The following is a 16,091-nucleotide window of genomic DNA, read 5'->3' on the forward strand; positions in this document are numbered from 1 at the left end:
TAACCACAAGCGATGTTTCTCTAATGATCTATTAACAGCCTAAGAGAGAATGAAAAGATGCTCAACATAATTAGTCAACAGGGAAATAAAACTCAAATCTACAGTCAGAACACCGGACACTCATTGTGATGGCCACTGTCATATAAAACAGGACAAGACAGAACAAACCTGCAAGAAGGAGAGAACTTCGAACCCTCTGGCATAGCTGATGGAAATGTCAGGTGAAAGGATACTATTAAAAAAAAATGATACAGTACCATGGAAAACAATATTCCTAAAGGAATTTAAAAAAAATCATCATATCATCTATGGACCATATACCTGAAAGAATTGAAATTGAGGGCTCAATCAGGTGAGTGGATAAATACAATGTGATAATACAGATGGAAAGTCCAACACATGACATGAAGGAGCCTGGTGGGGATTATACAGATGAAACAAACTTGTTCCCAAAGACCACATACTACATGACTACAACTCACAAGAGAAAGTTTAATTCATGGACATGTCATGCAGAGAAGTGCTGCTAAGGGCCAAGTGGGTGGCTGTGGGTAGGGTTCTTATGGGCACAGAGCTTCAGTTAGGGAACATGTAAAATGATCTTGAGATGGACAGCAACGCAGTGACAGTTGGTGCGACCTAACTGTATATCAACAATGACTGAAATGATGGATTTTAGTTTGTGGTCATATCACATGAAATACAATAAAAGTATGTCCCAATTGAAAAATCACTTAAGTTTAGATGCTACAAAAAATCTTGCCTTAGATATCTTTAATAATTCCTTCACAAAACCAAGGAAGTATATAATAAGCCTGTATCTTATATGGGTGTGCATACACTTTCATTTAAATACATTTTAAGAAGTCCGTAATACTTAATTTTTACAGATTTACTTAAAAATTACAAATGAGTAAACAGGATACAAATGCGAGTTCACTATATTCAAGACTGTGCCTGGCCTGACTCAAGCATGTTTTTGAAGTGTGACCTTTCAGTGACCTTCAATACCCTTGAGATCCTATAACACATCTTGCATTTTCCTGTCTCCAGCGGACACTCCTCCTTGTCTCTGGCTCCTCAGTTTTCTGCCAAGTCCTCTTCCTTTCAGTGTTTACATGGAGCTCCTGGGTCTTCAGCTCTTAGCCCCACCCACCATGGCCCTCCCCCACTGGCTCACACTCAATGTGAGCTTCCTGGGTGTTCCATTGGGCTTTAAACACCATCACTGTGCTTTTGACTCTGAACTCACTGGGACAATATATTTGTGCCCCAGCTCATGGCAGAGTTTCACGAGTTAAAGCCCAACCCTCAGCAGTGCACACACAGAGGTTTCCTAACACCTGTAGCATGTGTGACCGTTACCTTCCAGCTCCTATCAGGACTCCCTTGCTTCGAGGTAGACCTCACTCTAGTGCCAGCATCCCTCTGGTTTCTGGAATCACAAGTCCTTCCAGGATCAGCACCAGAACAAGCTCTCTGTATAGTCAATGTTCTCCCACCTTTTGTTTCTGAAGGGCACGTAAGTGAGTTTACTGAAGTTTTTTTTAATTTAATTTTACTTATTACAATTTATTCACTTTGTATTCCTGCTGCAGCCCTTTCCCTCATCTTCTCCCAGTCCCACCCTCCCTCCTTCTTCTCCCATGCCCCTCCCCTCATCCCCTGATAGAGGAGGACCTCCTCCCCTTCTGTTTGACCCTAGCTTATCAGGTCTTATCAAGGCTGCATCATCTTCCTCTGTGGCCTGGCAAGGCTGCACCCCCCCCCCAGGGGAAGGTGATCAAGGAGTCAGCCACTGAGTTCATGTCAGAGACAGCCCTTGTATCCCTTACTAGGGAACCTACTTGGAAACTGAGCAGCCAATGTGAAATAAAGTTTAAGTTACCATTTTTCTCAAGCCAGCATTTATAATCCCTAGAGCAGTGGTTCTCAACCTGCGGGTTGCAACTCCTTTGAGGGACACATACCAGATATCCTACACATCAGATATTTATACTGTGATTCATAACAGTAGCAAAGTTACAGTTATGAAGCAGCAATGAGGTAATTTTATGATGGGGTCACCACAACATGAGGAACTGTACTGGGGTAACGGCATTAGGAAGGTTGAGAACCGCTGCCCGAGAGTATCTCCTAGCATGACGGTCCATACCACAATCATGGGCCAAGATTCCTTTACCTCCCCCACGTTACTGTTTGAACAAAGGGTTAGGTCCTACCCACCATCCAGAGAAGGAATAACAGAAAGAAGTGAATGCTGGAGCCTGGCACTACTGGGGATTGCCTTGGAGTCTGTCCAACATAATTATATTTTACATAAACCAATGAGTCATGTATTTGTAATAAAACAAAGTGGATAATTTGAAAATACCAGATACAAGTTACTAATAAAATTGCTGTCCAAGGTACGGGTTAAGTAAGTATAAATGATTAAAATTAAATATAGGGTTTTATTGGCAGATTGCTTTCTGAATGTCATTATAATCTCCTTTCATGAAATAAAACACAACTAGAAATAGTAGTGAATCTGTTCCACATTTATGAGTGTGATCCATTTAGATAAAGTACAGTTATAACCAGAAAACTTAAGCTACAGAGAAAGTGTTCATCCAACGTTGGTCAAAGAATATACATTTGTGTATTCAATTTAAATGCTAAACTCCATATCATCTTCAAGCCGTTCCTCACGTCAACCTACTCTTTCCACAGCACAGAGTAGCTGCTGCCCTGCTCTTCAGGGGCACAGGCCCTGCTTATGTAGTGAAGGACTGGCATGAGCTGTGGCATAATCAAGACCCTCGATAGTGTGTCAGGTTACAAAACAGGACAACACTACCACACAGCGAACACCAGGCAGTCCTTAATAAAATCACTGTCAAGTCAGTAGTTTTTCTGAGAAGTAAACTGGCCATGACGTATCTCAGGATGATGGAAGCAGATTAATGTCTTCATATTTTAAAAAGTATTCATTTATTTTATTTTACATGTATGTGTCTGAATAGGTTTATATGTGCAGAATGTGTGTAGGTTCCCATGGAAGCCAGAAGACGGTGTCTGATTCCCTAATGCTGGAGGTAAAGGGAGTTGTGAGCTGCCCAACAGGGGCGATGCTGGTAATAAACACTAGTGGTTTGCAAGGGGAGCGAGCGCTTCCTCTGAGCCATCTTTTCCGCTCTGATCGTCCCCATCTCTGAGAATGGCTTGTCTAAGGGAACTGATGAGCTGTGTGCCCTTCAAGACATTCCCCCACAGTAATGAGTTTTTGTTTAGTTAGCTGTTTTTGCTTTTTCTGTTAAATCAGAATATGAACATTTATATGAAAACAGCATGACCTTTTCGACCAAATCCAGCAAGCAGAACATCCTCGTTTTCCTCGCTGAAGTTCGAAGCGGACGTCACTGGGCACAGACACTGTGATCTTCCTGCCGTTCTTGATCAGCTGCGCCATGACGCACTTCCGGAGAACAGAATTTGGCTGTTTGGTTTCAATCCCTACTTTTTCAATCTCAATTTCCTTTGCATAAGAGGCACCTCCAAAAGGACTGGCTTTAAGGGCTGTGCCCAAGTGGGCTTTCTTGTATTGTTTATCATGCCAGTTCTGGTCGGTGAGTGCAGTTTCCTGGCAGTATGGAGACACTTGTCCATCTCTCTGGTGCCACCGGCCAGAGAGAAAGAGGGAGGTGGTGCAAGAGGGGCCCACCCCTTTTTTGTTTTATTAAAGCTGCTGGTCTTTTGTGCAACATTTTGGATTCATAAGTTTTTACTCTCTGATTGAAACTTGGAATGTAGCTGTTTTATCAAAAATGGATAAATCTGGGATAGTAATCTTGTAAAAACTGAGATATTTAACAAAAATAGTACTTTAAAGGGATATTCCAATTCTACCTGGCAATGATGCATAAAAGATATTTATAGACAGCGCCAAAGTTCTGATCAGAAAGTAATTTTTAAAAATTAAAACAATAATGTATAACTGTTAGGGCTCCTACATCTCAAAGATGCCTTAAACATATTGTTTTAACCCTTGATTTGGACAAAGAATGAGAAAAATTTTAACAACTAAGAACATGGAGGTATGTAAAGGCTGGAAGCATGTTGGTAATGTCTTAGTCACTGTTCTATTGCTGTGACCGTGGTAAGGTGACTCTTATAAAAGAAAGCATTTAATGGGGTGGGGGCTTACTTATGGCTCAGATGCTTAGTTCATTATCATCACGGCGGGGAGCGTGACAGCACACAGGCAGTCATGGTGCTGAAAAAGTAGCTGAGAGTTCTACATTCTGACCACAGGCAGTCGAGGTGGGGTGGGGGGAGAGACAGAGAGGAGAGGCCTAACCCAGAGACACACTTCCTCCAACAAAGCTACACCTCCTAATCCTTTCAAAGAGTTCCACTCTCTAGTGACTAATCATTCAACCAGGTGAGCCTATGGGGGCTATTCTTATCCAAACCACCAAAGTTAAAATGATGGCAATCGGGGAAGGAAGTAGTTGCTGTTAGGAGTCATGTGATGTTTTGCTTGGTATGTTAATTATGGAAAACGAACTGCCAGAATTCTGTCCTATCAACCATCCCTCCAGTCAAAGAAATGCATGCTGGCTGCACATGGCCCACTATCCGGTATGGACTAGAGTGTGCTCTTGAATCCCAGTGTGACTGCTCTTGGAGAAAGGGCTCTTAAGAATAGAGATCAGGTTATATGAAATCATTAGGGTAAGACCTTAGGCCAATATGATCAGTGTCCTTTTAGGAGGAAGAGCCCTGCGGATGAGCTGGGGCCGAGGAGACGTCATGTATGGACACTGAGAACATGGCTATCTGCCAGCCAAGGAGAAATGTCTCAGAAGAAACCAACCCTGCCAACACCTTCTTCTTAAACTTTTAGCCTTTGAAACAGTGATAAAACTTTTTATGTAAGCCACTTAGTCTATGGTGTGTTGTTATGACGGCAGCCCTAACAGTCTCATAGTCTATCCTGAATCTAGAAAATTCTTTTTTTTTTAAATATTTTATTTGTTTCGTGTGTGTGTGTGTGTGTGTGTGTGTGTGTGTGTGTAAGCGCGTGTGCTCTGCATGTACACCTGCATGCCAGAAGAGGGCATCAGATCACATTATAGATGGTTGTGAGCCACCATGTGGTTTCCAGGAATTGAACTCAGGACCTCTGGAAGAGCAGACAGTGTTCTTAACCACAAAGCCATCACTACAGTCCCAAATCTAGAGAATTCTATAATGTGTCAGCAAAGGTTTAAAGACATTCCTCTCAGTACCTGCCTAAAACTCTTTGTTTCCTACATGGGCACAGGAGAGAGAGAATAGAGAATGAGAAGCACAGAAGCTAACGGGAAGAGTCTTCTAAAGAAACTCTTTGAGTCAGAGGGAGCAGGATGGAGACCCTGTGAGGCAGGCATCTTTTAACAGAGCATCTCACTAGCAAGGTGTCAATCTTACCAGCGCTTGCCTTTTCTTAGGAAGGGGAGAGGAGTAGAACCTTTAGGTGGCAGTACAACTTCACCTTGATGTGCAGTCATTGCTAACATGTCCCTTCTGTACGTGTCATCTGCCTAGGGACAAGTAAAGGAAGTGTGTTCACAAAGATTTCAGTTCTAGGTTGTTCAAGTTTCTAATTTTTACTTCGTTCTCGTTTTCAGGCCATGACACTGTGGTGTTTCCAGCACATATGAATTAGTGAGAGCTCTCAGAGCTAACTCTCTTCAGGCTTCATGTTTCAGGTCTACTGTGATCTGGTTGGTAAAGTCAATATTTGTTACAACTGTGCTAAGAGAACTGAAGGAAGCCTTGGCTATAAAGCAGGGTCTTTATTTACTTCGTGGACTTGGACAGCTACTCTAATTGTTCAGGGCCTTTGTTACTTCCTTCTAGATTCCTGGCTTTGCACCAGGTAGCTGAAGTCACCAAATGATCCCTTTGGATACTGTTCCATTCAGTCCTTCCTGGTCAGGGCTGAGGTCAGGATTAGCAAAGCTCCATGGTATCAATCAGTACTTGCCTTATTTAGGAAGATATTCTTTTCCTCTTCTCAACAAATTTCTGTTCCTTCTGATCCCTCCCGTTTCTTTTGCCTGTTATTCTTTTGTGTGGTGGGGGAAAATCTATTATACTGCAACTAGTGGACTGGGCACAGCCTCATCATATATCATCCTAATTCTATGAGAACCCTCAAGTCAGGGTCAGCCAGAATGTCTTATTTCTCTCAGACTTGCTGCCATGTTGCCCATGACCTCATGTCACAGGACTTCTCTGTGGCTTGCTTATCTTGGAGAATGATTCTGTAGTCACTGGTAACCTGCTTTTCCAGGCTGACTTCAGCTCTAGAGAACAGGGCTTGGAGCAGGAGGGGTTAAGTACATCTGGTATCTTTCAGCACAACCTTCTTAGCTTTGAAAGTACGTCATTTGGACATGAGTTTAGGAGGGACAGGAAGCTTTCTCTGCCATCACTACACTTTGTAATAATCCCGTCTGCATTCTTGGCAGCATTTTTTGGCCCATTAATGAGTTAAAGTGTGGGCCTGCTTTACCCTGCAGGCGACATTCACTTCCTAGACTCACTTAGAAGCTTCAGTCGCCGAGAAACTGTACATATGCTGTTAACATATACATATTATATTAACATATGCCTATGTTAACAGGACCCTGTTGATTAAATGTTCAGCCTCATAATTCATGGAATCACTCCTTTTTTAGCCTTCAGACAACTTACTAGAACATCAATCAGATATTTTATAAAATTACTACAAGTAGCACTATAAAATTTAAGTTAACTTCTTTTTGTTTATTTTCTGCTTTGCTTTGGTTGTTTAGAGAAGGGTCTCATGCAGTCCAGGGTAGCCTACAACTCACTATATAGCCCAGGCTAGCCTAGAACTTCTAGGCAGAGCAATGGCCTAACCAGAAACTGAGAGAAACCAGCTGCAAAGGAGATGGACTACCAACAGGGTAGGAAGAAGCAGAGCCCATCTTTTTGGCAGGAGAGAGGTCCTGGAGGAAGGTGAATCTCTATCCAGCAGGATCTACTTGGGTACACAGGGAGGAAAGACCCAAGGCACTGACAGGCCTATAGAAAGGAAAGAGGCATGGGGAAGGTAAGTGTCAACCTAACAGGCCTCTGGGATAGAAAGAAAGAAGCAGCCTTAGCTGGTTGCATATGGGAGAGTGAAAGATTCTTAAAGTAACTAAATGGGCTATAACTTTTGAAACAGCCAAGCTAAAGTTTATAGATGATGTTAAGATTCCCAGCCTCTTCCACTTCCCTGAAGAAAAATACAATTCTTGTTTTAAAAAGATTTATTTATTATTTATATAGTAGTCTTCCTGCATATGTGCCTACACACCAGAAGAGGGCACCAGATATCACTATAGATGGTTACGAGCTACCATGTGGTTGCTGGGAATTGAAATCAGAATCTTTGGAAGAACAGCCAGTGTTCTTAACCTCTACATCATTTCTCCAGCCTGAAGGAAAAAAAAAATTCTTCACGGTAGAAGTGGATACATATTTCATAGTTAATGAAGGCTCAGCAATCAGAAGTTTTAAGGTTCATAGAATATTGACATACAAACAAAGAAACAACTGCCAAAGAACCAAGTAATTCCTTAGTTACTAATGCCTAATCCTAGTCCAGTGAGGGGATAAAAAACTGTCATGGAGGACAGGGAAGATTTCTCTGAGAAAGTGGCTCAGACTGAAGGAAGTGTCAGGCAATGGGAAGGAAGAAGTGCTGCAAAGGCCAGGCAGCTAGAAGAAAGAGTATAGACAGATGACAACGGAAGCTGGAGGATGGGGCATTAGCAGGAAGGAAAGATCTGTGGAACTTGGTGCTACTTGAGTTGGTACAGAGGAAGGTAGAGCCATAGGTAACATACTAATAGTCTGATTTTCAGGCTACCAAAATGGAACTCCTAAAAGTATATGCGAAGGCCACCATATTAAATACACGTCTGCAGAAAGACAAGCAGGACAGCACAGCACATCCAGGTCACATGGAAGAGGGCAGCCACCCTCAGATGCACATGAACACGAAGCAGCTGGCTGCTTCTGAGGTTGGCTACTTACATGATCTGGGGGAATGCTGCGGTTCACAGAGAGGTTGCAGGGCGATGGAGGCAAGCAGAGCATTAGGTGGGGAGGGGAGAGGTCATGAGCTCAACACTGAAGTTGGGGTGTCTTGCAGAGAAGAATACAAGAAGATTTAAGGATAGTCTGAGGTAAAGGGTTAAACTCAGAGTTCACCAATAGGTAAAGACTGATACCCAGTTACCTTTGGTCAGAACTAAGAAAAGAGTATAGGGCAGATGGGTCCTATAAAAAAGCCTCGCAGAGGATCCATAGGACAATGATCTCATTAAAACAAAACAAACAAAAAACAGGAAGGGAGAAGCCAAAAAGAACAGAAGAAAACATATGGAAAACAAAATCTTTGAATAAATATTTGTTGGATCAAGCATTAATTAATGAGAATGCGTATGTGGCTTGGTGACATTTAGCTTGAACTATAAGACAGTTTCCCTTCTAATTACTGCCTTTCTTCTTCAATTTATTCCACTACTCCTATCCAACGGAAAACTCATAATCATAGATAACCCGGGGACAGAACAAGCGTCAGGTGATAACCCTGGAGATGCGCAGGCTAAATCTAATCTCACAGAGCAGTTTCTCCCTGAAGACTCGAGACAGCTGCCAGGCTCTTCACACCCAGATATTTACACATGGAATGACTGAAGCCTTTTTTTTTTTTTTGTAATTGTTTTGGTTTTTTGAGATAGGGTCTCTTTACATAGCTCTTCCTGTTCTGGAGCTCACTACATATACCAGGCTGGCCTCACACTCACAGAGATCTGCCTTCCTCTGCATTCTGAGTGCTGGGATTGAAGTTGTGTCCCATTAGGTCTGCCTGAAAGACTGGAGTCTTAATCCAAGGAACATAAGCAAATAGGTTCTTAATATATATTCATTAGACACATTTACTTCAGAAGTATTTTCATAACTGCATGTAGCTTGTATATTGTTAAACAGGTCAGAAGGATGTCAATGAGCACTTTCCGTAACATTTAAGAGGGCATGCTAAACTTGAAACAGTTTGATTTCAGAAAGTTCAGAGTTACTAGGAACCACTGTTCATACTTAAGGCAGATATTGCAATTTTATTGGTATCACTTTCTAGAACGCCTGAACACTTTCCCCCTCAAAATGCATTGCACTTCAGTGTGAGATGCATTTCCTACCATTTTCATATTGTATGTGAAAGAGAGATAACTCTCAGTTATGATCTCATGATAATCCTTATTTTCAGTATTTTGTCCAAAAACACATTAAGGTCAGGTGTGTTGCTGAATGTCAGCTTCAGGGAGAATGAGTTCACAAGCGAATGAGCGAGTGAGTGAGCGTCAAGGGCCATCTCACTATGTGGCAGCATCATCTTGCCGGAAGAAAGAGGGTGAGGTGTATGTGGAAGGATGGAGGGAGAGAAATGGGAGACATAAAGATAGTCTATCATCTCTGATTTAAGAACAGCTTTTTCAGCCTACAACCCAGCCCACAAAACAACAATGACAACAACAACAACAACAAAAACTATTACTCTCATCACTTCAGTATTATTGACCCAAATCAGACTTGGACAACAGGTTCCCTTTAGTCTACACACATGTAACAAGAGCCATATGGGCAAATACTCAGCACATGCATGGATTCACTCAGCTAGGAAGCAGGAACACACCAGAGTAACTGACATTTCCACATGCCTGACAGGCAGGCCTGCTAAGAAACACTGTGGAGAACTTCTGTTTCGTCTTGATTGAACTATTTGCCAATAACTCTGTGGTTTGTTTTATGCACTTGGTTTCTACTGAACACTACCTGGTCCTGTCTTATTCAGAGTGGCCACATTCTTCAACATGGTGGTGAATGTTTTACAGAAGTTCTGGGACAATTACTCAGCCTACCAGAGAGGACTTGGCATTACCGGGAAACTCTCATTTATTTAAGTGGCTCAGATCACCAGATACTGGCAGCAAATGGACAAGCTATTCAATAAAGTGTGTTATTACGATTTTAGTTATTGAAATTTCTACATATATGTTCATGCAAAATCTCTTATGTCCTAGCACAGATTCACAGTCTATATAATTTCAATGGTACCTGTTGTTTTATAACATAATCCTGAGTTATGGTAGTCTTGCTTTTACTTTACTTTAATTGATTAATTAATAATTGTTAAATATGTAGTCTTACTGTGTTGTCCAGGCTAAGCTCAAACTCACGATCCTCTTTCCCGCCTTAGACTCACTAGTAGCTGGAATTTTAGGCATCTGCTGTCATGTCTGACTCTTGTTTTGTGCTTTGTTTTTTACTTCCTCCCATTTTGTCAGTCAGGAAATCACTCTGACACAACGAGCCATTTTTGTGATATGAAATACAATTAAAAAATGAAAATAAGGGGTTGAAGAGAGAGCTCAGTGGTTAAAAGCATGGCTGCTCTTCTACAAGATCTGGGTTTGACTCCTGGCATCCTCATGGCAGTTCACAACCGTCTGTAACTCCAGTTCCAGGGGATCCAGTGCCCTCTTCTGGACTCTGTGGGCACGGAATGCACATGGTGCACAGGCAGGCAAACGCACCCACACCCACACAATAGTCAATTAAGAAAATAAAATGAAAGTTCATAGCAGTACGTAGGAGATATGAGAATGTTGGCAGAGAGGAACGTATGCTGGTGACCTTCACCTTCTGAAAAACTACTGTGCCCACTTTCAGAAAGGACATTCTGAGAAATGATAATTTTCCAGTTAAAGCCTATCAGTTATGAACAAAGTGATCTCACTGACTTGACTTTTACCCAGCATTACAGATAGTTTAAAACAACTCCAGCGATCACTAATGTGGGTCACATAACATACTCCAAAAACCATGAGTATATGATTGTGTCTTGTGCTACACAAGGGAATGAATTCACTTTTTAAACTGTGAAAATGGTTTAAAACAAATGATACAGGCAGAGTGAAAACGCTGAAGACACAATATTCCCAAAGACCAAACTACTTTTAAGAACTTCATATTCTAAAAAGAACTTCATATTTGAGAGGATTTAAACAGTCAATGCCTCAGATGTAGATTCTTTTATCTATCGGAGATGCTGAAAAAGGAAGGAGATATTTCCTATAAACATAGAAGAGAATGAAGAGGGGAAAATCAGCTTACATTCAGACCAAACCAGAATAAAATTTAGTCAAATGCTTCTAAAAATGAGGCCAAGATGAGTCTGCATCCTGCTTCACCTTCTGTTTAACAGGAATGTCCACCTCATGGAGTCATACTGACTACTGCCTGCAGGACTTAACTGACAATGCCAGGGAAAGAAAATAGCTTGCTCTTTGCACTCCAATTTTGAGATAGGGCCAACTGGGAGATGCTGCTGTTGATGGTTCTATATACAGAACCAGGCAAACCAGGAACTGGGTTTTTAATTTTGTTTTGTTTTGGTTTGATTTTTTAAAGTACTTTTCACAGACAGTAAATTTGTGAATAGGCTTAGAAGATACAAACTGCATCATCTGTGTTTTCGGAAAAGCAACACTTTAGGCAAAGATTACCAGGCTCGTCACAGACATTTTCATCAGCAAGCAGACCTTTAGCTATCTAGATAAAGAAGGCAATGAGGATTTCATGGTCACATGTTTCCAACTAGCAATATTAAGGCTATATGACCTTGCCTGGCTCTGCTGGGAAAGGACAAGTGGGGTGCCACATTATTGGTATCTTGGCAGATGTTCCAATGAAATCACTTCATTTTACCAGAGTAATCCACAGTGTGATCCAGGAAAAGTAAAAAATTTAGGTAGGAGGTGGGCAAAGCCCAGAGTGCAGTTTGGCAATTGGTTTTTTAGAGTCCCTGGCACAAAAGCCTCTTCAGGTAATTCATCAGCCCAAAGAGGGAATCTTTTGTCACTACACAGTTGATCCAGGTTGGATAAAAGCTAGTGCTGTGAGAAAACACGCTCCCCAGAGACTATACCTTGTCAGTACTGTGCTGACTCACATTCTCAGAAAAAGTACCCAGTAGACCTGAGACCTCATGGAGACCATAACATGTCAGCCCCCTGCCCACTCATAGTCTCAGCAGACCCGAGTGTGTGCTTAGCAGCCACGCTCTGCAGTTTCACTGATTGTCAAATTTAAAAGGACCCCCATGAAATAGGGACAGATCTCTACAGAAAAATATATAAAAACCCAGAGCTACCTGGCACTGACCACTGGAAAGAAGGTTCTGACAGACAAATGCAAAGTTCCAGTTTCACACAAGAATCATGGAAGTTGCAAGTTAACATAGTAAACTTAAGAACTGCTTGTGAGATTTTTCTCTTAGGACTCCAAAGTCACTTATATGACACGTCTATAGTTTGATACTATTATATGCTACTGAAATAATAACAGATGTAATTTCACCAAATACAAACAGTACACATAGCTCATACACTAAAACAGTTGCTTCACTTTTAAAACACTAAAAGTTTGTATCTGAGAAAGTTTCGAATTCAAGTACTTCATGAAGTAAACAGCTCTGACTACTGAAATAATGCCCATCCTAACTACTTTCTCCCTTCCTGTTCTTTTCTTCCTTTGACGGAGCAGTGTCTACTGTGATTTATTATCCAAGATGAATTTGCATGAAGGAAGAGCCAAATGAAGTGATGCAAGAAGACACAGAAAATATTGTTCTGAACTAGGCTTCTACCTAAGAAGAATTCTACATATTTCAGAACTTGGGGCTGGAGAGATGGCTCCGAGGTTAACAGCAGCTACTGTTAAGAGAGCAGTCACAGCTCAGAGTCTGGATCAGTACCCACACAGCATCCTGCAAACAGCTGTAACCCAGCACAAGCGCATCCCAGAAGGGTTCCATACTCACACACAGGCGTGTACAACCCACATGCACATGTGCACACACTGACACACACATAAGTGCAATATTACACAGCAACTGGTACAGAATCTAATCCTACACAGTAAAGGAGATTCACACGGCACATACATCTTGCTAAAATGTCTATGCAAATATTCTCAAATCTGAAACTCAATAAAGTCCTACATACTTCTCTCTTAAGTATTTCGAGCACATGATTCCCAACCTGCATTAGACATATTTCAAACAACTTAATAATCAGCCACAGTCATTACATCTTAGATCCTGTCTTTTCTTCACACACTGATAAAATATAATAGTGTACTTAACAAAAGGTTTCATGCTTGACTTTACAGACAATTCTATAATAACAAATTTACATTACTTATCAAGTTATTTAAATACCTTTTGTAGACTGGTAGGGTTTAGCTGAGTTTTGTCTATTATTTTCACAGCTACCTAAAAAAAGAGAATCATTAAACCACATTTGAAATATATAATTCAGTGCATGAACTCTACAAAGCAAACAGTTTTGTGCCGCTCTTCACTGTGCACCATTTACTTCTATGTGGATGCTCACACAGCTGGAAGGCATGGTCCTGCTTACTTGGCAGCCTTAACACATAATTTATTAACTTGTTATCAAGCTCCCGATTCCACATCAATGGAATTAAGCCTTTGCTATTTCTTCCACATTTCAACTTTTAAAAATGTAAAATCATTCTCTATCTTAATATTTTTCTTAAAATCTTGATAGGCAACATTATGTAAGGAGAGGGCCTTTAAACTTGTATTTTCTGGCAAATGAAACTATTATGCAGGCAGAGAAACTGGATACAATTTCTAATAGCAAACTAACAAAAGGGATTTGAAACTCTTTGAAGGCTCCAGCTAGTGCAGCCTGTGTCTAGACAGCTTCTGGGGCAGAATGGACAAGAAGGAAGACACTCAATGGACTCACAGTATCATTATGTGTATAGCAAGTGAGAGCTTACTAACATTCTGTGGTTGAGATTTGGAAAAAAAGTAATCCAATCCTAATGAAAAACTTTGGATATATACTGAAATAGCCTTTAACTCTTTAGTACACACTAAAAATTTATAGTGCACATACATAAATACATACATCTTTACTGTACAACAATAATTTTAAATACATGGGATTAGAAGGATGTGTTCCTATAAGCCAATAATCTCAGCACTTAGAAAGTGGAAACAGAAAGAACCAGACTTCAAGGCCAGTCTCTGCTGGGTAGCAAGTTCAAAGCTAGTCTGGGCTACAAGAGACCCTGTCTAACTCCTCTACAAACAAACAAACAAACAAACAAACAAACAAACAAACAGTATTTTAGAAGTACATTCTCTTGTCATCTGAAAAAAATTATCTGCATAGTATCAATATTTGTTTGATGTTATAACCAAGCAAATAAAGGTCAGTGTGTGCTTTTCTATACATTTACCCCTATCTCAGCCTAAGCAGTGATTTATAGAAACGTATCCCAGCCTCATTCTAAAGGCAGAGTAGCACATGACGGATAAGCTGAGGACAGCTAACCTGCAGGGCAGTCTACAAGAGATGCTGTAGTTAAAAGGTCAGCAGTTCTGCCACCTGTCTGCAAATGCTCTGTGTGTATATATCCCAGTGTGCACCAGCTCGCAGGTACCCTTCATTCTCCAGTACCAACTGTGAGAAAGCTTTTAACAAGACTCTGAGCAAGGGCCAGGCAAGTGCCAAATAGCATTGTGAAAACTCACCTCTCTACCTGTCAGGACATGTCTTGCCAATTTCACTTTGGCAAAGTTTCCCTTTCCGATTGTTTTCTGTAAGCGATAATTTCCGATATGAGGCTGTTCGTCCGTTGCTGACGTGATGGAGTTTCTACACCTGGGAATGTTCTGTCTGCTACTTGATTTGGTAGGCGGGATGTGTGCTTCAGGGTATCCATCCACAGAGGTATGCTAGGAAAGAGCACAAGAGCTCACCGTCACTTAGACTCCTACGAAAGGACAATGAAAAGACAGCAAATAGGCAGGTGGTAGCAGTGTACACCGTTAATCCCAGCATTTGGAGGCAGAGGCAGTCAGATCTCTGTGAGTTCAAGGCAAGCCTGGTCTACAGAGCAGTTGTTCCAGGACAGCCAAAGTTACACAGAAAAATCATGTCTTGAAAACAAGCAAACAATACAAATAATGTTCATTAACAGTTCATCTTCAATGAAAGTACATCATAATACACGATATCAAAATGTGAACATTGTACCGCTTATCATTTTTTCTAACCAGTGGGTACAAAGAAAATTTTCCACACATCTTTAAGTCTGTATTTTGATTTTCAAAATCGTTAGATGGATTGTTGGGTACCTCACAGACTAGTGTTCCTGTAAAGGCTGTTGCCATTTTAGGTTGAGTGACAGTGTCCATGCCAACTTCATTAGAAGAGCAGCATCCTTTGATCACCTTCCCCTGACGGGGGAGCAGCCTTACCAGGCCACAGAGGAAGACAATGGAACCAGTCCTGATGAGACCTGATAAGCTAGGGTCAAAGAGAAGGGGAAGAGGACCTCCCCTATCAGTAGACTGTGGGAGGGGCATAGGAGGAAAAGAGGGAGGGAGGATGGGATTGGGACAGGATGAGGGAGGGGGCTACAGCTGGGATACAACGTGAATAAACTGTAATTAATAAAAAAGAAATAAATTAAAAAAGAAGAAGAACAGCATCTTCATTACCACAACAAACATCCTCACAAAGATGGCTGGTTCCCTAATCAAGGGCTTCTTAATCTTTTCTACTTGTCGACCTTAATCTTTTTTGTTTTGTTTTGAAACAGGGTCTCATATATACTGGACTGCCATCAAACTATGTAGGGTAAAAATGAGCCTGAACTTCTGATACTCCTGCCTCCACCTCCTAAATGTTGAGACCACAGGAGTGTCTCACTATACATGGTTTGGTGCTAGGAATCAATTTGACAGGACCTAGGAGACAAGTCTCTTGGAATACCTTTGAGGAATTATATAAATGAGGTTAACAGAGGTGGGAAAACCCAGCTCAACTATGGGTGCCACCATCCCATAGGCTGAGGTCCCAGACTGAATAAAAGGAGAAGGTGAGCTGAGTGCCAGCATCATCTCTCTGCTTCCTGACTCTGGATGCAGTTATGACCAG

The 16,091-nt window shown here is 41.3% G+C and overlaps 1 protein-coding gene and 1 pseudogene across 4 annotated transcripts in view; both read right to left on the bottom strand.

The window, feature by feature from the left end:
- Nucleotides 1-16,091, bottom strand: part of Mark1 (microtubule affinity regulating kinase 1) — a 112,529-nt gene that overhangs the window by 41,849 nt on the left and 54,589 nt on the right. For 3 of the 4 annotated variants that reach the window (XM_021635789.2, XM_021635788.2, XM_021635791.2), the window contains exons 2-3: nt 14,681-14,884; nt 13,331-13,384 (exon numbers count right to left, since the gene is read on the bottom strand). In XM_021635789.2, the coding sequence (XP_021491464.1) occupies nt 13,331-13,384; nt 14,681-14,884 (258 nt within the window). Of the gene's footprint in view, nt 1-13,330; nt 13,385-14,680; nt 14,885-16,091 lie in introns of those variants that run through there. The other variant, XM_060364880.1, reaches the window with a different exon arrangement.
- On the bottom strand, nt 2,465-3,924 carry LOC132646509 (small ribosomal subunit protein uS12-like; annotated as a pseudogene).

Source organism: Meriones unguiculatus, chromosome 11 (genome assembly GCF_030254825.1).
Source record: "Meriones unguiculatus strain TT.TT164.6M chromosome 11, Bangor_MerUng_6.1, whole genome shotgun sequence".
Lineage (NCBI taxonomy): Eukaryota > Metazoa > Chordata > Mammalia > Rodentia > Muridae > Meriones > Meriones unguiculatus.